The 25,989-nt window shown below is 43.4% G+C and overlaps 1 protein-coding gene across 1 annotated transcript in view; it reads right to left on the reverse strand.

The window, feature by feature from the left end:
- The window catches only part of LOC109914811 (membrane-anchored junction protein), a 53,573-nt gene that overhangs the window by 17,391 nt on the left and 10,193 nt on the right, over nt 1–25,989 (reverse strand). Inside the window, exons 4-6 of the mRNA XM_048619761.1 lie at nt 18,114–18,189; nt 9,912–10,034; nt 7,035–7,063 (exon numbers count right to left, since the gene is read on the reverse strand). Of these exons, the coding sequence (XP_048475718.1) occupies nt 7,035–7,063; nt 9,912–10,034; nt 18,114–18,189 (228 nt within the window). The remainder of the gene's footprint in view (nt 1–7,034; nt 7,064–9,911; nt 10,035–18,113; nt 18,190–25,989) is intronic.

Here is a 25,989-nt window from a genome sequence, read left to right on the forward strand (position 1 = left end):
GTCATTACCTGACAAATGATCCCCTACACTTAGAAGAAAAATCACTCTCATAGTATTTACGATTCAGAGGGGCTCCAGTACAGAGAACACAAACGTAAATTGGTAAAAGGATGGGCAAATAATGAAAGTCTGCATTTATCATTTTGGCTAAGTTGATCGACTTTTTTGATGAAGTAATGGAGAAAGTCAATACAAGTTGCTGTTTTCATGCTCCACATTAGCCTTCTCCAAACCCCCTTCATCTCACCTGATAACATATCCTTCTATACCTTTCTCCTGCATGTGTTTGTCTAGATACCCTTTGAACGCAATTACACTATTTTCTTCTGCCACTCTTCATGGCAGTGAGCTCCACAATCTCTGTGTAAAGAGGTTTCTCCTGAGTTCCCCAGTGTGTTTATTAGTGATTATATTTACAGGCCCTAGTTGTTGTTTTGCTGGGAACATCCTCTATACATCTACCGAGTAAAATTTGGAGAAGTTGGCATTGCTGTCCTTGAACAGGAAGATTAAAAAAAAGATAGTGATGTTCAAAACAATGAAGCAATTAGTAAATACGGAGCTGTTTGCACTGGTAGGAGCATTGGCAAGCAGAAGTTGGGAATTAATGTAATTGACATTGGAGTCAAAAAGCAGATGATAATTCTATTAGGAAGTGAGTCATGATGATGTGGCCATGATGTGGAGGTGCCGGTTGGACCGGGGTGGACAAGGTCAGAAATCACAGCTGTTAGTGAGAGAGGTAGTATCAGACACAGAACTGATAAGTAAAAGATCAAAGGATCACTGATCAGGATGCATTAAACAAACCTGAGACGCTGTTAAATATTTGATCAGTTAGAAGGTTTTAATTGATTATTATGTATATATAAATCCCCAAATTCCTTTTAAGTCACTGTCCTGAGAGAACTAAAGGTTTTACCAGTGTAAAGAAGAGTGACATTTTAGGTCAAACAATGCATGTTAGGTGTGAGGCCTTGTTTAGAAGCTGTTTGCTTTTTGGTTTGGAGTTAGACTGGTTTTGCCTCTAAAGTAGGAATTTATAAAACACCACATTTACTGCCTATCTATAAATTGTATGCTTTTTGAACAAAATAGAACGTATCTGAAAATACAAATTCACCCTATAGATTTACATGAGTGTGTGTGCGCGTGCACGCATGCCTGTGTCTGTGTGTGTGTGGGAGAGAGAGAGTGAATGAGTGAATGTACGTGTGTGGGGTGTTGGGGAAAGAGAGACTGTGCATGTGTGTAAGGGAGAGAGAGGGAGTGTTTGCGTGTGTGTGTGTGTGTGTGGGGGTGACAGAGAGAGAGTGTGTGCATGTGTGGGAGAGAGTGTGTGTGTGTGTGTGTGTGAGGGAGAGAGAGAGTGTGTGTGTGTATGATGGAGAGAGACAGTGTGTGCGTGTGTGAGGGAGAGAGAGAGTGGGGTCACCTGTAGTGCGACATGAACCCAAGATCGTCTTATGGGGTCTGAACTTAGCTATGAGCCTCTGCTTAGCAACTCTGCATTGTTGTGTATCCCGAAGTCTGCCTTGGAGGACTTTTACCCAAAGATCCAAGGCCGAATATCCTTGACCACTGAACTGTTCCCCGACTGAGAGGGAACATCCCTGTCCGGCGATTGTTGCAGTGTCCATTCATCCATTGTCGTAGCATCTGCATGGTTTCGCCAATATACCATGCCTTGGAGCATCCTTGCCTGCAGTGTATGAGATAGACACCATTGGCCGAGTCACCCTCCAACACGCACATGCACACACACACACGCGCACACACTCTCTCTCCCCCCTCTCACACACACAAACACGCACACACATATGTTAATCTATGGGGTGAATTTGTTTTTGCAGATACATTCTATTCTGTTCAAAAAGCACACAATTTATAGATAAATTTATAAATTCCTACTTTAGAGGCAAAACCAATCTGACTCCAAACCAAAACACAAACAGACTCTAAAAAAGGCCTGACATCTAACATGCATTGTCTGACCTAAAATGTCACCTCTTCTTTACACTAATAAAACCTTTAGTTCTCTCAGGACAGTGACCTAAGAGGAATTCAGGGACTTACATGTAAATATTAATCAATTAAAACCTTCCAACTGATTAAAAATTTAACAGCATTTCAGGTTTGTTTAATACATCCTGATCAGTGGTGTGACCCTTTGATCTTTTACTTATAAATTCTGTGTCTGATACTACCTCTCTCACTAACAGCTGAAGAAGGAGAGAGGCTCCAAAAGCCTGTGTTTTCTCTTAAACCTTTTGGACTATAACCTGGTGTTGTGTGATTTCTGACATTATGATGTGGAACTAATTGAATGGTCCTTTGAAAGTCCCAGCTCAGGCACAAGCAGCAGAATAGTCGTGTTGTAGAACACTAATAACAGGTACGATAATAGACTCATTATTAAAACTAAAGCCCAGGGCATTTCCATGGATACAAACTTGTAAACAGGACAGAAAACAATGGTGAGCAGCTGATTTTTTCAGAAAGTATGCAGCAATGTTCCATACTGTTGGCACTAGGACCACTCCACATTTTAACATCACTTGAGTGGCCTGGGCTTGAGAATACAAGGCATAGTTTTGAAGTTTGCAGATGAGGTGAAACTTGGAAATTTAGTAAGCAAAGAGAGCATTCGATGTGATTAGTTTACAAATACATGACCAAACCATAAAGTAAGCAGACAAATAGCAGATGAAATTTAATGAACAGGAGTGTGTGAGGTGATACATTTCAATAGGAAGAGCACGAAGAAGCAAGATTAACTTAATGATGGAATTTCCAAGGTGTTGGAGGAACAAAGTTGTTCATATACAAATGAAGGTGGAAAAATATATTCAGAAGGCTGTTTAAAAAAAATGTGAGAACATTGGCTTTATTAAAAGAAGCAGAGAGAAGAAAAACAATGGGGCAAAATAAATTCTGGACACCACACCTTATGAAAGATGACAAGGCCTTGGAGTGGGTATAAAAGAGATTTACTGGATGTGATGAGGAAGCGGGGAGTTCAATTACATGGAGAGACTGAAGAACCTGGGGAGCCTCTTCTGAGAGCAGGGATACATAATGGGAGCCATGATATTGATGGCAAAAAGTATAAAGAACTTTGATACGATAAATAAGGACAAACCTTTCCAGTGGCAGGAGGATTGGTAATCTACAGGGTATTTAACAAAAAGACCAGAAGAGCAACATGAGGAAACAAGATAGGTTTTTTAGTTAGGTCAGTTGGGGAACCAAGTAGGGAGCAGACTATTTTGTAAATAGCATAGTTCAGTGCTAAAGAGTTAATAGAGTTGACCTCCATTAGTGACAAAATATGATAGCAGTTACATTCAGTTCAAAAGTGACTTAGGTAAGCTAGAGTCTTAAATTTACACAATGCCATCTAATAGGTTTGAGATTGAGTTAACTAAGGTAGATTAGAAAACCATATTCACATACATGCAATTAGATAAGCAATGATTAATATTTAAGGAATTCACTCATAATTTGCAACAAATATGCTTTCCTTTCAGCCACAAAAAAACCTCAGAAAAAATGTTCCAAGAGTGGCATACATCATTCCCTTGTTCAAAAAAGGGAATAGGGATAACCCCGGAAATTACTTCAGTGGTGGGCAAATTATTGGAAAGGGCTCTGAGAGATAGGATTTATGATCACTTGGATAGGCACAGTTTGATTCGTGATAGTTAGCATGGATTTGTGAAGGGTAGATCATGCCTCACAAACCTTACTGAATTCTTTGAAGAGGTGACCAAACACGTGGATGAAGGTAGAGCAGTGGATGCGGTATACATGGATTTAAGAAAGGCGTTTGATAAGGTTTCCTACGGTAGGCTCATGCAGAAGGTAAGGAGGCATGGGATCGGGGGAAATGTGGCAGATTGGATTCAGAATTGGCTGACCCTTAGAAGACAAAGAGTGGTAGTGGACGGAAAATATTCAACATGGTGCTCAGTTAAGAGTGGTGTACCACAAGGATCTGTTCTGGGTCCTCTGCTATTTGTGATTTTTCTAAATGATTTAGATGTAAGAGTGGAAGGGTGGATTAGTAATTTCGCGGACAATACAAAGGTGAGTCGAGTTGTGGATAGTGCGGAGGGCTGTTCTAGGTTACAAAGGGACATTGATAGGATGCAGAGCTGGGCTGAGAAGTGGCAGATGGAGTTTAACCCTGAAAAGTGTGAGGTGATTCAATTTGGAAGGACAAATTTGAAAGCAGAATACAGGGTTAACGGAAAGATTCTTGGCAGTGTGGATAAGCAGAGGGATCTCGGGGTTCATGTCCACTGTTCCCTGAAAGCTGCCACCCAGGTGGATAGAGTTGTTAAGAAGGCGTATGGTGTGTCAGCTTTCATTAATAGAGGGATTGAGTTCAAGAGCTGTGAAGTTATGCTCCAGCTATACAAAACCCTGGTTTGGCCACATCTGGACCATTGTGTCCAGTTCTGGTCGCCTCATTACAGGAAAGATGTGGAAGCGATGGAAAAGGTGCAGAGGAGATTTACCAGGATGTTGCCTGGAATAGAGAGAAGGTCTTATGAGGAAAGGTTGAGAAAGCTAGGGCTTTTCTCTTTAGAACGATGAAGGATGACAGGTGACTTGATAGAAGTGTACAAAATGATCAGAGGTATAGATAGAGTGGTTAGCCAGAGACTTTTTCCTAGGGTGGAGGTAGCTATTACGAGGGGGCATAGTTTTAAAGTGAGTGGAGATAGATACAGGGGAGACGTCAGAGGTAAGTTCTTTCCTCAGAGAATGGTAGGGCATAGAATGCATTGCTGGAGAGGGTAGTGGAGTCGGCTTCATTAGGGGCATTTAAGCGGCTATTAGATAGGCATATGGATGATAGTATAAGGTAGGGGTGGAGGTTAGATGGACCTTAGGTTTAGGGTAAAAGTTCGGCACAACATCATGGCCCGAAGGGCCTGTACGGTGCTGTACAGTTCTATGTTCTATGTTCTAAGTGTGGACATCAGGAGGACTAACGATAATGTTAAATCCAAGAAAGAGCCTTAAAATGTTTTTAAATAAACCTGCTGGACTATAAAGATTAGTAAGACTACCAGAAAGATTAGTAAGGCTGAAAACCTACTGGATTTTACAATTCAGCAAAGGGGACCAAGAACTTTACAAAGGAAAAACAGAAAATTAAGAGTAAAGTAGCTATGAAACACAGAGACTGGTGAATTAATGTAAACCAAGGGTCTAGCAAGAATGGGGAACTTAAAGAAACCAGTACAAATAAAAATCATAATACTATTAGAGTCAACACAGATTTATCAAAGGGAAGATGTGTATGCAAATCTATCAAAGTTTTTTTTGAGGATGTAGCTAGTAGGATGGATAAGACCATAACACCATAAGATACAGGAGCAGAATTAGGCCATTCGATCATAGCTGATAGTTTTCAACCCCTGCTTTTTCTCCTTAAACCTTGATCCCCTTCCTAATCATGAACCTATCTATCTTAAATATACTCAATGACTTGGCCTCCATAGGCTTTTGCAGCAATAAGTTCCACAGACTTGTGACCCTCTGGCTGAAGAAATTCCTCCTCATCTCAGTTCCAAAGGGTCGTCTCTTCGCCCTAAGGCTGTGCCCTCGGGTCCTAGTCTCTCCTACTAGTGGAAACATCTTTTCCACGTCCACTCTGTCTAGGTCTCTCAGTATTCTGTAGTGAGATTCTGCCCTCATCCTTCTAAACTCCATTGAGTGCAGATCCAGAGTCTTCAACCAATTCTCATATGGGGATGAGCAGAGCACGTAGGGGGTCTAGATTTTTTTTAAAAATTTGAGAAGGTACTAAACAAGAGATTTTGCAGAAAAACACGACTCCGGGACTGCGGACAATTTATTTACATGAATTGAGAACTAGTTAACAGGCAGAAACAGAAAGCAGGGTTGGTTGGCTACAGCTGGCAGAGTGCTGCAAGGATCAGCATTTGGGCCTGAGCTATTTATAATAAACTTTATGTTCAATGACATGAGGAGGGGAACATTTTACAAGTTTGCTGATAATACTAAGTTGGAAAAGGTGGGAAAGAGCATAACAGATGAAATAAAATATGAAGAAGTATGAAATTTTCTACATGGGTAGAAAAAAAGGTAGAATTGTTTTGAATGGAGAGAAGTTCCTGCACAGAAGGACGCGGGCGTCTTTGTATGTGAATCACAGATACAACAATAAATTACGAAGAGGAGCACTGTGTTAGCTTGAGTTACAAATGATTGAAGTATAAAAACAGTCTTGCAACAATTATACAAGATATTGGTAAGGCCACATGGACTAATGTATGCAGTTTTGGTATCTTTAACTAAGGAAGGACCTACTTGGCTGAGAGGAAGTTTTTTCAAAGTTAATTTGACTGATTCCCTGAAATGAAGAGATTGCCCCAAGAGGATGAACTGAGGATAGATTGAGTAGACCAGGCAGTAATTCCATAGAGGAGACTAGAAGAATAGAGATAAACTGATCAAATCATGGGACAGTTTAGATACTGAGAAAATGTGTCCCTGGGCTTGTAAATCTGGGACATGGTCTAAGGGACTAAGACTACCATGGACTAAGGGGCCAGCCATTTTGGCCTGTGGTGAGAGAGGTTGTTAATCTCTGGAACTCTCTACACCAGAGACCTGTGGTGCTCGGTCATTAAGTACATTCAAGACCAAGATCAATAGATCTTTAGTTACATAGGAAATGAAGGATATGGAGATAGTGCGAGTAGGTAGACTGGAGGTAGAAGACCAGCCATTATCTTATTGAATTATGGAGCAGATCAAAGGAGTGAATGGCTTCTTGCAACTCCTATTTTCTATACTTCTTCCTTCTGAAAGGAATGTGCAAACTATGGAAAATGCCTTTTCTCCCATTAACCCTTGTATTTTTATAGCCCTTTCATACAGGAGCAGTTCCAAAGCCTTCACACCACAAAGTACTATTTGGAATAGTGTGACTTCTGCACTTAGCTCTTGTCACTGAATATCAAGGATCACACTGCAAAATTACAATGACTTACACAGTCAATGAAAGGGCATTCACCTGCAGCTGAAACAAAGAAAACACAAATCAGTCAATAAGTCACTCATCCCTGTTCAAAGTCAAGGAGATAAATGGCTTTCAACTTGTACTTTAAGACTTGAAAAGTTGAGCTTGTGAAATGTTTGAAAAACACATAAATGGAATCAAAATTGGGCAGGAGTTGTACAAGTGAACCATGAAACTGATTGCATGACATTAAATAGACTGCAGCACCATTCCTATTCACAATGATCACTATCATCGCATATTATTAAAAAACCTGTTATGAAGGTATAGTCCTTCTGTCCATAGCCTGATTTCCAGTCACACTTTTCTGTCAACATCTTTCACTCAGTTTTATTATTTCAACAGTCACCAGTTCTGGCTTCTAGACAGCACTTTCAAGAAAGCTGCTGAAGCAATCAGAGTAAAAAACGACTTGCATTTATATAACGCATTTCACATCATCAGAACACCCTGAAGAGTTTTGCAGCCAACGGAGTAGTTCTTAAGTGTGTTCACTATTATTCATCAAAAACACATGCACTCCATCCATCCTCAAAACTTTAAAGATTTAAGCACATCCTTAGAGCTTTAAAAAAAATTGTAGTCGGCATTGGGGATCATTGGTGAGGCGGCATTTACTGCCCAATCCTAGGTGGCTTGAGGAAGTGGTCTAAGTCTCCTTCTTAAACCTCTGCAGTCCTCATGGTGCAAGTAGATAGGGAGTCAGGTTGAGAGTTCCAAGATATCAAATGAGTAACAATGACAGAACAGCAGGGACTTGTGTTCATGTTGCAAAGATAACTTAATAAAGGTTGTGACTGACATAAATAGGTTAAGTCAATGAGCAAAATTCTGGCAGATGGCGTATAATGTGGCAAAATGTGATGGTTTTCACTTTGGCAGGAAAGAAAATGCAGAGTACTTTTTAAATGGTGAACAACTTCAGAATTCCAAGCTGTAGAAAGATCTAGGTGGAATAATGCATGAGTCACAAAAGAATAGGATGCAGGTACATCAAGTGATTACTGGAATGCTATTCTTTATTACAATACCAATTTGAACATAAATGTAAGGATATTATGCTTCAGGTTATAGGGCACTAGTCAAAACACATCTTGAATACTATGTACAATTTTGGTCTCCTTATTTAAGGAAGGACGTAAATGTGTTGGATAAGGTTCAGAGGAGGTTTACCAGATTGATACCTGGATTGAACACATTGGTTTATGAGGCAAAGTTGGATAAGCTGGACACAGTTTCACCCAAGTTTAGAAAAGCACAGGGTGATTTGATTGTAGTTTATCAAATCCCAAACACTCTTGACATGGTGGATGTGGAAAGAATGTTACTGGAGTAGGTGAATCCAGAGCTAAGAGATGCAGTTTTAAAATCTTTTAGGACAGAAATGTGGGGACGTTTCTGAATTTGTCACTTGAATATGTTCAGTGACCAAATCGCAGAAGTAAAACTTACGGTCTATCAAATCAGCTTTCACCATTGAACCTGACTCATCCAATACTACCATCATCTGGGCATAACAACTTGCATCTTGCAAATTGAAACGTAAAAAAAAGTACAATCTGACTTAATTCCAATAAAGTAAGATTTCAACAATTGCAGCATATTCAGTTTAACACGCTGTAACCATTGTTTCGTAATGTATTAACTGACAACTATCATGCTCCCAAAAATTACAAAAATAGAATTAGCAGCAACTCTCTCAATTATTGACGGTTAAATTACTACAGGAATCAGAAGGTCCCAGTTTCAATTTCCAGTCTATGCTGAGTTGACACACATGTCTTAATCCCTTGGGTAAGGATGGATAAAAACAACTGGTAAAAACCAAAAGAGAAAAATTAGTTGGACTGATGAATGGCTTGGTTCAAAAGAGCGAGATCTTAAATGAACAGGTAGAGAGGCAGAGGGATTTATGGAGAGAATTCCAGACCAATTGACCAAGGGGGCTAAAGGCAGAATAATCAGGAGTGGAGGGCTTGGGAGGTTAGAGAAAATGCATAAGGCACAAGATGTTTTAAATCAAATGTTATCCAAGCAATCATACAGTTCCTTCTACAACAAAATCCTGATCCACCTGATCAGAAGCAGGTGAGTGAAGGTAAAGATGTAATGGGTTCGGTTCGATCAACAATAGGCTTGGGCTATTTCCCCTGGAGCGTCGGAGGCTGAGGGGTGACCTTATAAAGGTTTATAAAATTACGAAGGGGTGTGGATTGGGTGAACAGCCAAGGTCTTTTCCAGGGTAGGGGAGTACAAAACTAGAGGGCATATGTTTAAGGTGAGAAGGTAAAGATATAAAAGGGTCCTAAGGGGCAACATTTCACGCAGAGGGTGGTGTGCGTATGGAATGAGCTGCGACAGGAGGTGATGGAGGCTGGTACAATTACAATATTTAAAAGGCATCTGGGTGGGTATATGAATAGGAAGGGTTTAGAGGGATCTGGGCCAAATGCTGGCAAATGGTGCTGGATTAATTTAGAATATCTGATCGGCATGAACAAGTTGGACCAAAGGGTCTGTTTCCATGCTGTATATCTCTATGACTCTATGAACTCAACATGCCTCCTTGCTTCCCCTATGAGCAGCTTTAAAAGGGATGTAAGGGGTAACTTTTTCACGCAGAAGGTGGTGCGTGTATGGAATGAGCTGCGACAGGAAGTAATGAGGCTTGGCTTTGATCTGCCAAATAACCTCTTGGATAGAGCATGATTCTTGGCGAGTAACTGAGGGAGAGGAACATAAAAATTAAATAGGATGTGTTGAAGGCTAAAAAAAAAGAACATTATCAGTATTGTTTAATCCTGTAATCATACACCACCAAATATTTATTTGAAAGAAATGCATTTACCTGCTGAGTGCTGTTGATCTGATCTTAATTCAATATACAAGGTACAGACATACGGGTAAGAGATGAGGACTTTGTCACCTTGTTTAAATTGCAGTTCCGATAATCTTTCCCATTCATTTTTATCTTGTACACTGTTAAAGGTAAAGCCATAAAGAAGAATCTGTTGCAAGCAGTCCCTCTCACACCAGTTATACTGAAAATAAATAAAAGATACTCCAGCAAACTACAGATATTATACAGCATACATTTACGAAAGAAAGGATTTGCATTTATATAAGACCTTTTACAACCTCAGGGCATTCCAAAGTGCTTCAAAACCAATGAGTCACTTCTGAAGACCAGTTACTAATGTACTAATGTAAACATGGCAGATGATATGTACACATTGAAGACCCCAGGCAGCACAGATACAAATGGTAGATAACTGACAGTAGTTAGTTGAGGAAAGACACCCAAAGGGTGTAGGAAAGCAACAAGAGGCAACAAAAGAGTCACAGAGTATAGAAAAAACAGGAATGGAATAAACAGTGCAGAAAGCAATAGGTATTTAAAGGGGCATAAAGTTTTTATGAAGATTTGTAGCTCAGGTTGTGGATGAAGTTGTAGACATGCTCGCCGAGCCGGTGGGTTTGGATGCAAATGTTTCATCACCCTGCTGGGTAACATCATGAGTGCGCCTCCAGTGAAGCGTCGGTGTTCTGTCCCACTTGTTATTTATATGCCTCAGTTTGCTGGGGCGTTTGGTACTAACTTCCGGCTCTGTTTCTCGGTGGTTTATACACATGGTCTAATTCAATGTGTTTGTTGATGGAGTTCCAATTGGAATACCAGGCCTCCAGGAATTCCCTGGCATATCTCTGTTTGACTGTTTGGCTTTGGCACAAGCCAAACAGAGACATGCCAGGGAATTCCTGGAGTCCTGATATTCAAACCGGAACTCCATCAACATACACACTGAATTAGACCCTGTGGGCAAACCACTGAGAAACAAAACTGGAAGTAATACCAACCACCCCAGCAAACTGAGGCATATAAATAACAAGTGGAATAGAACACTGGTGCTTCGCCAGAGGCGCACTGACGATGCTACCTAGCAGGATGACAAAATGTTTGCAACCAAACCCACCTGCTCGACGAGCATGTCTACAACCTCTTTTAAAGGGGTAGTTGGGAATACAGAGAAGCACTAAGAGGATAGATATGATAAATTGGGGTAAACATTTTTTCCCACTGATTCCTAATTTATACAAAACTAATATAAACTGAAAATCAAAAGGAAAAAAGGTAGAAGGTAATTTTTTTTTTACACGAGGATCATTCAGTGTCGATTGTAAAAGGCAGAGACACTAGCATTGATACAGACATGAAACTGCGACTCTGTAAGGCTGAATTCAACTAGAAATTGGCTAAGTACCATTTTGGCAAGTCTCAGGGAGCACTTCTCTCTGTGAGGCCAGCAAGTTTCCAGCATAATTTTTTCATACCCATCTCATTACCTATGCACCATACCCCAATGGCAACCTGTACATCCTATTCTGCCACTTGCTGTCAATGGAAATATTCGCCAGGACATGCAGGGATACTGATGCCAGCACTTTGTTTGAAGCCCAGCTGTACATCAAGTCATAGAGTCACAAGGAATCAGATTCTTCGGTCCAACTAGTCCACGCCGACCATAATCCCAAGCTAAACTAGTCCCAAATGCCTGTGCTTGGCCCATATTCCTCAAAACATTTCTTATTCATGTACATTAAACGTTGTAACTGTACCCACATCCACCATTTCCTCTGGAAGTCCATTCCACACACGAACCACTCTCTGTGTAAAAAAAGTAGACCCTCATGTCCTCTCTTTCACCTTAAAAATATGCCCCCTAGTCTTGAAATCACCCACCATAGGGAAAAGACACCTGCTGTTCAACTTATCTATGTCCCTCATGATTTTAAAAACCTCTATCAGGCTAGCCCTCAATGTCCTACAGTCTAGTGAAAAAAGTCCCAGCCTATCCAGCCTCTCCCTATAAGTCACACTTTCCATTCATGGCAACATCCTGGTAAATCTTTACTGAACCCTCTCCAGCTTGATAATATCCTTCCTATAACAGGGTGATCAGAACTGGACACAGTACTCCAGAAGAGGCCTCATCAAAGTCAATCAAGCATTGGCAGTTGGAGTTGCTATTCACCACGTGCGTAATGGGAAAGCAACCACAAATCAGCACTCCCCTGGACATGTAGGTGGCACAGCTGACATTTCACCCAAATCCATAGTTTCACATCAATCACTGTTTAGGATCCAAGCCACACAGCTTACCCATAAACTGTCCCACCCCATCCTACCACCCTTTCTAAATGACAGCTGCTCTTTCCCAAATGCCCAATGTAACCCAAAATCTTCCCATTGCTTAATGTGAGGCCGTTACATACAGGAAAGCCTTCAAATGGTTCAAAACATCTATTTTCATTCAACATCAGCAGATGTGAACAGTAAAGAAACAGAAGCTGTATTTGCCTCTTGGAACAGCAAGAGATTATAGTGACACACACCCCTTAATTGTGTCCAGTCCAGCAGTAGACTGACTTTCCTCATCCCCTGGACTGTGACTGGATGATGCAAAAGACTTTCTATGCCAGGACCTCTGAATGATAGCAGGCCTCCTTGACTTGACTTGGGTCCATTCCCCTTAAACTTTGAGACAGGGCCATGCATGAAGCATGTGCATCACATTTCCCTCCTAGGCTGCTGGCATATGCTGTATATTGTGGTGCCATGGAACCTGTCTAGTCTGATCAATGTCGAAAACCACATCGATCTTTTTGTCTGTGCTAAACAGCAAGGCAAGATCAAAGTACTTTGAGCCTTTAAGCTTTGGTGAGGAGGACAAGCACAATGGCAGGGATGCTATGAGTATTCAAACAGGCACAAAGGCAAGGATGCTGTGAGTATTCAAGTAGGCACAAAGTGAGTGAGCACTAAAGTCGTGAGTGAGTAAGCAGCCCTAAGATGCTGCCTGGTTCAATTGGTGCCTGTCCCTGTGTGCAAAGTATCCCAGCAGCAGCATTGCAACAAAAAGTGTAGGTGTGCTCCAAAGCGCACCACTTAAAATGCATAACTGTCTCATACGTGGACTGGAAATGTGACACAATGATGTGGTGAGGGTGATATGTGGCAGATTCCAAGGTCCATGGATGGGTGGTGTGTGTGGGATAGCTGCCCGTGGAATTTACCCTGAGATGTTAATGCCTGGAATTACATTTGCTGCTTTCACTGAGAGCCACTGAATCCCTGCCCTATAGTTTAGGCTTACCCACCATCCTGCTGCACAGTTCCCCCATTTAGGCCACTGTCATGGTGACCACCCAACCTCTGCTCCCACAATATGACATGTCCTCCCATGCGCTACTGTTAATCCTCTTAAATGTCCAATTTCCTCTCTTCATCATTCTTGTCTCCTCTGCATCTCAGGTTGCTACCTCCAATCCAAAGCATTGATTTTCCAACATCCCTAATACAGCAGTATTCCCTGATAACACTGCCTACCACTGCTGACTTTCAATCCCTGAGAAGTTGGTGCTTGGTATTCAAGGTGGAGACCTGGAGGAGTGGCAGCTAGCTGGAGTTACCAGGATATCGCTTTGACTTTCATGGTAAGAAGTCAAGTTTCTATCCAGTGGGTATGAGAATTGAATTAACCTTATTGTCACAGGTACTTGAATGAGTACAGTGAAACGTTTACAAGTTGCTGCTTACGGCGCCATCTTAGGTACAAGAAACCTAGGTACACATACTTAAGTACTTGGTATAAAATAGAAAAAATAATTAATGAAAAGTCTAGCACAAGAATAAAAAGGAAAAATAAAAAATAAAAGCACACAGTTTACAGTCCTTCCACCCCAGTCTGTGCCAGCACCTAGCCTCTAGATCATACTGGGCCAAGTCTTCCAGCCATGCCGGATTCTGAAACTTGAGGCCTTGCCTCCGGTCCACATTGGGGACTTGCCTCTCTGCAATGGCCTCCAGTCCGGGAATTCACTTCCCTGTGACGGCCTCCAGTCCGGGACTCACTGCAAATGCTTAAATAATGAAAAATGTTAATACGTACAAATAGGCCTCTCTTAACAATCAAGGACTTTGTCTCACTGTTCAAAACTTGGTTGAAAAAAGAGACCTTTTGCTCTTGACATCAAGAAGCTTTACACTGGTCATGTCATGTGACTTTCCCAACTTTCTCATCACGGCCCATGTTGTCAGGGCTGGAAAGATTCTGTCTTCCATGTCCATTGTTATATCAACTGCTGTCTAATGCCAGCGAGGTAGGAACAGAGTAGAAAAGGTGCCACATAAACTGCCTATCTTGCACTAGCGGTGCCTAGTAAAATTCTGGGCATTACTTGAAGAGACAACATCACCAATGTAGAAGTGTTACACAAGGTACTGACAGGACATCATCACAGTGACAACATAGACTAGTGGGTACGAATTTCACCTCGAGAACATATGCCCGGCTGCAGGGGCAGCTGAATGGACACCCGACATGGGAAAAGAAGGCGTGGTTGGCCAAAGAAGACCTGACAAAGTATATTAGGTGGATTTTAAGAGTGGGACACCAACTCGGCTGGAGTCAAAGAGACTATGATGGATTGAGTCTAGTGACAGAGATTTGTTGTATATATCCTGCATGGGACCAGAGGAACTAAACTGAAGTAAAGCAAAGGCAAAATTGCCAACAGCTTTTGAAAGGGTAGTGCATAAACGTTTGATAAAAGACACAAGAAATAGGAGCTACAGCAGGAAACTGGGACTTACATAAAGAGTTCTTTCAGTGAGCTGGCATTGGCATGATAACTCAATTTTTTAAAACTCCATTCAGCAATGTGGGCTTCATTGCTTTATGGCATAAATTGCTCCTGCCATGTTACCCTTGAACTGCTGCGGTCCATTTGATATAGGTGGACCCACAATGATGTTAGGGAGGAAATTCAAGGATTTTGACCCACCCAACAAAAGATAACATATTTCCGAGTCAGGACGCTGAGTAGTTTGGAAAGGAACTTACAGGTGGTGGTGTTACCATGCATCTGCCTCCTTTGACCATCTTAATGGAAGTGGTTATGGGTTTGGAACGTGCTGTCTGAGTCTTGATGAATTTCTTCAGCACACCTCGTAGGTGATACACATTGTTGCTTCTATGCATTAATCGTGGATACAGTGAATGTTTGTGGATATGGTGCCAATCAAGTGGGCTGTATTGTTCTGAGGGCTTTCAAGGTTCTCGAATGTTCTAGAAGGTGCACCCATCCAGGCAAATGGTGCGTATTCCATCAGAACCCTGACTTGTGCCTTAAAGATGGTGACAGGCTTTAGGGAGTCAGGAGGTGAGTTACTTGTTGCAGGATTCCAAGTCTCTGACCTGGTCTTGTAGCTAAGGTATTTATATGTCTAGTCAAGTTCATTTTCTGTTCAATGGTAAGCCCCAGCATGTCGATAACAGGGAATGTAAGAATCTTTCTCGTTGGAGATAGTCCTTCCCATGCATTTGTGTGATGCAAATGCTACTTGCCATTTGTCAGCCCAGGCTTAGATATTGTCCAGTCTTGCAGTATTTAGACATAGACTGCTTCAGTATCTAGGATTTGCAAATTGTGCTGAGCATTGTGCAATCATCCGTGAACATCTCCACTTCTGACCTCATAATGGAGGGAAGGTCATTGATGAAGCAAATGAAGATAGTTGGGCCTAAGACATTACCCTGAACAACTCTCTCTTTTAAGTGCTAATCCTAAATGTACGTATTGTTCTTAACATTCACTGATCAGTGAAGATAATTGGTCTCAAAACCTTGAAAGGTTTAAATAGATCCCCTCCTATCAATCTGTCCAAGGACATATCACTAGTTTCCTTTCTTTCATCAGAAATATATTTTTCTGCTTCAGCCTCAGTAATGCTAGGTCATAAAGTCATAGAACAATACAGCATGGAAACAGGCCCTTCAGCCCAAACTGGTCCATTTGACCATGGTGCCCACTCAGCTAGTTCCAATTGCCCGCATTTGGTCCATATCCCTCTAAACCCTTCCCATCCATGTACCTATCCAAATGTTTATTAAATGTTGCTATTGTACCTGCCTCAACCACTTTCTCTGGCAGCCCATTCCATGTATGCACCACTCTCTGCGTGAAGAAGTTGGCCCTCAGGTCCTTCTTAAATCTTTCCCCTCTCACCTTAAACCTATGCCCTCTAGTTTTCAATTCCCCAACCCTCGGAAAAAGACTATATGCATTCATCCTATCTACACCCCTCATGATTTTATACACCTCAAAAAGGCTACCCCTCATTCTCCTACATTCCAAGGAATAAAGTCCTGTCCTGGCCAACATCTCCCTGTAACTCAGGCCCACTAGTCCTGGCAACATCCTCGTAAATCTTCTTTGCACACTTCCAGTTTAACTATGTCTTTCCTATAATAGGGCGACCAAAACTGTACACAATACTCCAAGTGCCTCACCAACGATTTATACAACTATAACATAACGTCCCAATTCCTATACTCAATGCCTCGACCGTTGAAGGCCAGCATGCTAAATGCCTTCTTCACCACCATCATGCCGCTTTCAACAAACTATGTACTTGTACTCCTAGCTCCCTCTGTTCCACAACACTCCTCAGGACTTTACCATTTACTGTATAAGTCCTATCTTGGTTTGACTTTTCAAAGTGCAACACCTCACACTTATCTGTATTGAATTGTATTTGCCAATCCTCAGCCCACTTCCCCATCTGATCAAGATCCCTCTGTAATTTTTGATAATCTTCTTCACTATCAATGATACTTTCTAATTTTGTATCATCCGCAAACTTACTAATCATGCCTTGTACGTTCACATCCAGATCATTTATGTAAATAACAAATAACAAAGGTCCCAGCACCGACTCCTGTGGCATACCACTAGTCACAGGCCTCCAGTCCGAGAAACAACCTTCAACCATCACCCTCTGCTTCCAACCATCGAGCTAATTTTGAATCCAATTAGCTAGCCCTCGCTGGATCACATGCAACCTAACCTTCATGACTAGCCTGCTGTGCAGGACCTTGTCAAAGGCCTTACTAAAGTCCATATAGACAACATCCACTGCCCTACCCTCATCTATTCTCTTGGTTACTTCTTTGAAAAACTCTAAAAGATTTGTCAGACATAACTTCCCGCACACAAATCCATGCCAATGATCCCTAATCAGACCTTGACTGTCCAAATGTTGGTTGATCCTGTCCTTCAGTATCCTCTCCAATAACTTGCCTACCACTGATGTCAGGCTCACTGGCCTGAAGCTCCCTGACTTGTCTTGCTACCTTTCTTACACAATGGAACAACTTTAGCCATCCTCCGGTCTTCCGGAACTTCACCAGTAACTCAAGATGAAGCAAAAATCTCTGCAAGGGCCTCTGCAATTTCTTCCCTCGCCTCCCACAGTGTCTGAGGATGGACTTGATCAGGCCCAAAGGATTTATCCACCTTAATGCGCTTTAAGGCTGCAAACACCTCCTGTCCAGTAATATGTACACAGTCCAAATCATCCCCACTTGCTTCCCTCATTTCCTTAGTGTTCATAATTCTCTCCTCAGTAAAAACTGAGGAGAAATATTTATTAAAAATCTCTTCCATCTCCTGTGCCTCCATACATAGATAGCCATGCTGATCTTTAAAGGGGCCTATTCTTTCCCTATCCACCCTCTTACTCTTAATATAGCTATAGAACCTCTTGGGATTTTCTTTAACCTTATCTGCCAGATCCATCTCATACCCTCTTTTAGCTCTTCTGTGCAAGAGGAGGTTTGTGTTACACCCTCCTGAGAGGCCCCACTATATATAGATTTAGGAAACTTTCTTGGACACATTTGACAAATTCTACCCCGTCCGGACCTTTTACACTCTGGGTGGCCCAGTTAATACAGAGGAAATTAAAATCAGCTCTAGGGTTGCCTTTGAATCCTTGCTGTATAAAGGCTTGCACCAGCAGCACTAAATTGTACAATACACTCCTACAATTTTACTTGTGTTTAATATAATTTACTAATGTGGCAGCTATTGGTAACCAGGTTACTGAGCATCACTCTGCACAAAACCTTAGTAATGTCTCTTCTAATAACTCTTAACCTTTCTCTTAAGTTCGATACAGCCCTTTTGAACAAGCTGCAAAGGATACATGGGAAGATGGTGAAGTGCTCTGTGGTGAATGGCTGTAACCTGTCCAGATTTCCAAGCACTGCACGGATAGCATCCTGCAACAAACCAATATTAATGTATTAAAGCATTAGGTGACAGATTCTCAATCACATGGATTCCAGAATTTATCTTGAATTATGTTTACTAGTACTGTACCTTTTTTCATCAGGATGACTGATTTTCTTGAGTTATATTATTCAAGTATTATTATGAATTATATATTATATGAATAATGCTGGAGCCGGTTAGTTTAGTTGGCTAGATGGCTTAGAATATGCTTCAGAATAATACCAGCACCACACGTTCGATACCCATTCTGGCTACATAGACTTCTTACCCTGCCCTCAAGAATTGAAGGCAATGGCAAACCATCGCTCACAAGGAAATAGCTCAGAATAATGAATCAAGGACATGCCTTTCAGGAGAGCACACATAGCATATTTTGTAACAGTATTATAAGCACAGTGTATGCTATGATTTAGGTTGACATAAACTAAGTCTTAAGAAACCTATCACATCAGGGTTGGTATCATTGTTTATCGCTGGATCGCTGAAGCGAGTATAGTAACTGCTGCAGTACCTGATTTCAGCACTGACAGGAGCTATACTCTTCAAAAGGTGAGCAATGTTTGCATGCTACAGAAATATATTGCAGTGTCACAGCAGATGACGCTGTGTTAAAATACACTTTTGTTTCTGTACAAACCAAATTATCTTATCACAGCTCACCATGACAACCACAAATTAACCATGCTTTGATTCATTAGCCTGGCCACTATTTCCCATCAGAGTGAAGAAACTATAAAGATGCAATGAGGCAAACGCAGGAAGGTAAGTTATGAGTCAGATCTAGACCCTCATTGGAGCATCCTGAAGATGCAAGCTGTGAGCCCACTGCCATGAGATAATTTCCTCCTGGAATTTCAAACTGCTTGAGCAGGATCCCTTTCATTGTGATGAGGTTGTGCCAACTTGCAGCAATAATCAACTTGGTCAAGAGAAATTGTCCAGTGTCTGTGTGCTCTGGCCCAGAGAGAGGGCTCTGCATCTGGCCCAGAGAAACGGCTCTGTGTCTGTGTGTCTAGCTGAGAGAGGGCTCTGTATCTGTGTGTGTGGCCCAGAGAGAGAGGTCTCTGACTGTGAGTCAGGCCCAGAGAGACAGCTCTCTGTGCGCATGGTCCAGAAAGAGGACTCTTGTGTCTGTGTGGCTGGTCTAGAGAGACGGCTCAGTGTCTGGGTGTCTGGTCCAAAGAAAGTGGGCTCTGTGCCTGTGTCCCTGGCCCAGAGAGAGAGCTGTATCTGTGTGTCTGACCAAAGGAGAGGGGTAAAGAGAAAGAGGGGCAAAAGTGGACATTGGACCACTGGAAAATGACTGTGGAGAGATAGTAGTGGGGAATAAGGAAATGGCTGAGGAACTGAATAATTACTTCGCATCAGTCTTCACGGTAGAAGACACGAGTAATCTCCTAAAAATTAAAGAGAGTCCGGGGCAGAGCTGAGTATGGTGGCCATCACCAAGGAAAAGGTGCTAGTAAAACTGATTGGCCTGAAGGTGGATAAATCACTTGGACCAGATGGACTACGCCCCAGAGTTCTAAAGGAGATAGCTGAAGAGATAGTGGAAGCGTTAGTGGTGATCTTTCAGGAATCGCTAGAGTCAGGGGGGGTCCCAGTGGACTGGAAAATCACTAACGTGACACCCCTGTTTAAAAAGTGAGTAAGGCAAAAGATGAAAAATTACAGGCCGATTAGCCTAACCTCAGTTGTGGGTAAGATTTTGGAGTCCATTGTAAAGGATGAGATTTCTGAATATTTGGAAGTGTATGGTAAAGTAGGGCAAAGTCAGCATGGTTTCATCAAGGGGAGGTCATGCCTGACAAATCTGCAAAAATTATTTGAGGAAGTAATGAGCAGGGTAGACCAAGGAGAGCCAATGGATGTTGTCTACCTGGGCTTCAAGAAGATCTTTGACAAGGTGCCGCACAGGAGGCTGCTGAGTAAGATAAGGGCCCATGGTTTTAGAGGTAAGGTGCTAGCACGGATAGAAGTTTGGCTGTCTGGCAGAAAGCAAAGAGTGGGGATAAAAGGGTCTTCCTCAGGATGGCAGCCGGTGACAAGTGGTGTTCCGCAAGGGTCAGTGTTAGGTCCACAACTTTTCACTTTATACATAAATGATCTAGATGAAGGAACTGTGGGAATTTCTGGCTAAGTTTGCAGACGATACAAAGATAGGTGGAGGGACAAGTAGTACTGAGGAGGTGGGGAGGCTGCAGAAGGATTTGGACAGGTTAGGAGAGTAGGCAAAGAAGTGGTGGATGGAGCACAACGTGGGAAAGTGCGAGGTCATGCACTTTGATAAGAAGAATAAAAGCATGGACTATTTTCTAAATGGGGAGAAAATTCAGAAGTCTGAAGTGCAAAGAGGCTTGGGAGTTCTAGTCCAGGATTCTCTCAAGGTAGACTTGCAGGTTGAGTCAGTAGTCAGGAAGGCAAATGCAATGTTGGCATTTATCTTGAGAGGACTTGAATATAAAAGCAGAAATGTACTACTGAGGCTTTATAAGGCCCTGGTCAGGCCACATTTGGAGTATTGTGTGCAGTTTTGGGCCCCATATCTCAGGAAGGATGTACTGGCCCTGGAGCAGGTTCAGAGGAGGTTCAGAAGAATGGTCCCAGGAATGGAAAGCTTAACATATGAGGAACGTTTGAGGACTCTGGGTCTATACTCATTGGAGTTTAGAAGGATGAGGGGGGAATCTAATTGAAACTTACAGAATACTGAATGGCCTGGATAGAGTGGATGTTGGTAAGATGCTTCCATTGGTAGGAGAGACTAGGACCCGAGGGCACAGCCTTAGAGTAAAGGGAAGACCTTTTAGAACAGAGGTAAAGAGAAACTTCTTCAGCCAGAGAGTGATGAATCTATGGAACGGACTGCGACAGAAGGCTGTGGAGGCCAGGTCATTGAGTACATTTAAGACTGAGATAGATAGGTTCTTGATTATCAAGGGGATCAAGGGTTACGGGGAGAAAGCGGGAGAATGGGGTTGAGGAACTTATCAGCCATGGTTGAATGGCGGAGCGGACTCCTTGGGCCGAATGGCCCAATTTCTGCTCCTATGTCTTATGATCTTATGGGTCTGTGTCTGTGTGTCAGGACCAGGAGACAGAGCTTTGTGTCTATTTGTCTGACCCAGAGAGAGAGGGCTGTAGGTCTGTACCCTGCTCCAGAGAGAGGGCTTAGTGTCTGGCCCAGAGAGAGGGCTCTGTGTCTGTGTGGCTGTCCCAGAGAAACAGGGTGTTGTGACTGTCTGTGTGGCCCAGGGAAAGAGCTCTGTGTCTGTGTGTCTGGCCCAGGGAGAGCACTCTGTGTCTGTATGTCCCTGATCCAAAGACAGGGCTTTGTGTCTGTGTGTCCTGGCCCAGGGAGAGCACTCCGTATCTGTGTGCCTGGCCCAGTGAGAGAGAGCTCTATGTCTTTATGTCTGAGAAAATGGGGAATTCTTGGGGAGATATTCATATTATGCTCATAAGGGGGTTAAAGACTTGTGGGGCAATGTCGAATCATGGCGTCAGCATTAACATTATGTGCACTGATGTTGATGACAGCATGATGATGTCTATCTCATATGCTTGTGTGGAAAGAACTGCTAGGGAGCAATAACTCCACCAGGGTCCTAAGAAAGCTATTTGCCTTTAAAATGTGTTGTTGAGGTTTCATTGTGTCCTCTATGGCACGGGGCAAATTTTCTCATGCAAGCTAATTATGCAACCGAGCTATGCGGCTTGTTTCTCAGGGAATAGCCTTTACAGACAGAGGGAAGTCACTGGCCAAACCTTCTGGTTTACCTGCCTCTGGCTTCATATTTAAAATCCAGCTGCACAGCACTCCAGACGCTGTAAGCCCGGAACCACATCCCAGACTATGGTGCTCAACTGTGACAATCTCTCAAAGGAAAGGTAAACTAACTCCATTTCCAGCAAGGACTCCCAGTAGTGCCACAAGTAGGTCCACAATCTTCTGCACTCTCTACACTTACAGGGACAGCACTCCCTCTAACTCTGCCCCAGTACATACATATCACCAATGCGCATGGACTACAACTCGCAGAATGTCTGCACAAGGTCTCCCCACCACCACAAGCTGTCCCTTTGCATTAAAAAGCAAGCAGTAGCTGGCAGCCTGTAACTCAGTGCTAAGGTCAGTGAGTTAGAGTCTGGCAGCCTCTAAGTAAACACCAAAGGGAGTCAGTGTTTAGAGAGCTGATAGCTGTAAGATGCAGGTGTCCCCAAGCACAAAGCAACCTAGCAGAAGCAAGTCATAATGTCCATTAGCTCCAGACTAAAGTGTTGAAGACCTGAAGTGGTGTCTGAATTGATCTGAGAGTGGGCACGATGATTTTTGTGAGGATGACGGTTTGCCAATGTGGATGGAAGGTGACGGAGGGCACTCGCCATGGACCATGTAAGGATGTTGCCCATTGTAAGTGGCAGCACGGTGGCCAGGACAGACACTTGGCGAGCTGTAGCTGCCAGGCACCCACTCTGATTTACATGTCAGGAATTTGCGTTGTATAGTTTCTTTTCTTGCCTTTTCTTTGAGAGATTGGCACAGTTGAGCACCATAGTCTGGGATGTGGTTTCTGGTTTACAGCGTCTGGAGTGCTGTGCAGCTGGATTAATGTCCTTCAGGGGAGGAAATCTGCCACCTTCACCTGGTCTGGCCTACATGTGACTCCAGACCCATAGCAATGTGATTGACTCTCAACCGCCCTCTGAAATGGCCTAGCAAGCCACTCAGCTGTATCAATCGCTACAAAGACTCAAAGAAATGGAACTGGACGAATCACCTAGCATCGACCTAGGCACCGGAAAAGGCAACGGCAGAAACAGCCCTGTCAACCCTGCAAAGTCCTCCTCACTAACATCTGGGGATTAGTGCCAAAATTGGGAGAGCTGTCTCACAGACTAGTCAAGCAACAGCCTGACATAGTCATACTCACAGAATCATGCCTTACACGCAATGCGCCAGATACCACCATCACCATCCCTGGATATGTCCTGTCTCACCGACAGGACAGACCCAGCAAAGGGGGCGGCACAGTGATATACAGCCAGGTGGGAGTTGCTCTAGGAGTCCTCAACATTGATTCCAGACCCCATGAAATCTCATGGCTTCAAGTTAAACATGGGCAAGGAGACCTCCTGCTGATTACCACATATCGTCCTCCCTCAGCTGATAAATCAGTACTGCTCAACGTTGAACAACACTTAGAGGAAGCACTGAGGATGGCAAGGGCACAAAATGTACTCTGGGTGGGGGATTTCAGTGTCCACCTACAACAGTGGCTCAGAAGCAGTACTACTGATCGAGCTGGTCAGGTCCTACAGGGCATAGCTGCTAGACTGGGTCTGTGGCAGGTGGTGAGGGAACCAACAAGAGGGAAAAGCATATTTGACCTCATCCTTACTAATCTGCCAGCTGCAGTTGCATCTGTCCATGACAGCATCGGTAAGAGTGACCATCGCACAGTCCTTGTGGAGACGAAGTCCCGCCTTCACATTAAGAAAAACCTCCATCGTGTTGTGTGGCACTATCACCGTGCTAAATGGGACAGACTTCGCACAATCTAGCAACTCGAGACTGGGCATCCATGAGGCGCTGTGGGCCATCAACAGCAGCAGAATTGTACTCCAGCACAATCTGTAACCTCATGGCCTGGCATATCCCCCACTCAATCATTACCATCAAGCCAGGGGATCAACCCTGGTTCAATGGACAGTGCAGGAGGGCATGCCAGGAGCAGCACCAGGCATACCTGAAGATGAGGTAAAAACCTGGTGAAGCCACCAAACAGGACTACTTGTATGCCAAACAGCAAAAGCAGCAAGTGACAGACAGAGCTAAGCGGTCCCACAACCAATGGATCAGGTCTAAGCTCTGCAGTCCTGCCACATCCAGGCGTGAATCGTGGTGGACAATTAAACAACTCACTGGAGGAGGAGGCTCCGCAAATATCCCCATCCTCAATGATGAAAGGGCCCAGCACATCAGTGCAAAAGATAAGGCTGAAGTATTCGCAGCAATCTTCAGCCAGAAGCGCCGAGTGGATGATCCGTCTTGGCCTCCTCCAGTGGTCCCCAGCATTATAGAAACCAGTCTACAGCCAATTTGATTCACTCCACGTGATATCAAGAAACGGTTGGAGACACTGGATACTGCAAAGCCTGCAGGCCCTGACAACATTCCGGCAATAGTACTGAAGACTTGTGCTCCAGAATTTGCCGCTTCCATAGCCAAACTGTTCCAGTACAGTTACAACACTACCCGACAATGCGGAAAATTGCCCAAGTATGTCCTGTACACAAAAGGCAGGACAAATCCAACCTGGCCAATTACTGCCCCATCACTCTCCTCTCGATCATCAGTAAAATGATGGAAGGTGTCATCAACAGTGCTATCAAGCAGCACCTGCCCAGAAATAACCCGCTCAGCGACGCTCAGTTTGGGTTCCGCCAGGGCCACTCAGCTCCTGATCTCATTACAGCCTTGGTTCAAACATGGACAAAAGAGCTGAATTCCAGAGGTAAGGTGAGAGTGACAGCCCTTGATATCAAGGCTGCATTTGACCGAGCGTGGCATCAAGGAGCCCGGACAAAACTGGAATCAATGCGTATTAGGGGCAAACGCTCCAGTGGTTGGAGTCATACCCGACACATGTGAAGATGGTCGTGGCTGTGGGAGGTCAATCATCCCAGCTCCAGGACGTCTCTGCAGGGTAGTGTCCTAGGCCCAACCATCTTCAGCTGCTTCATCAATGACCTTCCCTCCATCATAAGGTCAGAATTGGGGATGTTAGCTGATGATTGCACAATGTTCAGCATCATTCGTGACTCCTCAGATACTGAAGCAGTCCACGTTCACATGCAACAAGATCTGGACAGTATCCAGGCTTGGGCTGACAAGTGGCAAGTGACATTCGCGCCACACAAATGCCAGGCTATGACCATCACCAATAAGAGACAATCTAACCACCGCCCCTTGACATTCAATGATGTTACCATCACTGAATCCCACACTATCAACATCCTGGGGGTTACCATTGACCAGAAACTCAACTGGACTCATCACATTAACAGAGTGGCTACAAGAGCAGGCCAGAAGCTGGGAATACTGCGGCGAGTAACTCACCTCCTGACTCCTCAAAGCCTGTCCACCATCTACAAGGCACAAGTCAGGAGTGTGATGGAATACTCCCCACTTGCCTGCATGAGTGCAGCCCAACAACACTCAAGAAGCTCGACACCATCCAGGACAAAGCAGCCCGCTTGATTGGCACTACATCTACAAGCATTCACTCCCTCCACCATCGACGCTCAGTAGCAGTAGTGTGTACTATCTACAAGATGCACTGCAGAAATTCACCAAAGATCCTCAGACAGCACCTTTCAAACCCATGACCACTTCCATCTAGAAGGACAAGGGCAGCAGATATATGGGATCATCATCACCTCTAAGTTCCTCTCCAAGTCACTCACCATCCTGACTTGGAAATATATCGCTGTTCCTTCACTGTCACTGGGTCAAAAACCTGGAATTCCCTCCCTAATAGCATTATGGGTCAATCCACAGCAGGAGGACTGCAGCAGTTCAAAAAGGCAGCTCACCACCACTTTCTCAAGGGCAACTAGGGATGAGCAAGAAATGCTGGCCAGCCAGCGACGCCCACATCCCACAAATGAATAAAAAATAAAGGTGAATTGCAAGTGGAACATAAATAGGGCAAGTTGAAGCTTCGAGAGTTGTAAATTCTTGGAAACAAGGTAGTCACTACTAAGGGCAACATTCTAAAGTC

This window comes from Rhincodon typus, chromosome 43 (genome assembly GCF_021869965.1).
Source record: "Rhincodon typus isolate 14 chromosome 43, sRhiTyp1.1, whole genome shotgun sequence".
Classification (NCBI taxonomy): domain Eukaryota; kingdom Metazoa; phylum Chordata; class Chondrichthyes; order Orectolobiformes; family Rhincodontidae; genus Rhincodon; species Rhincodon typus.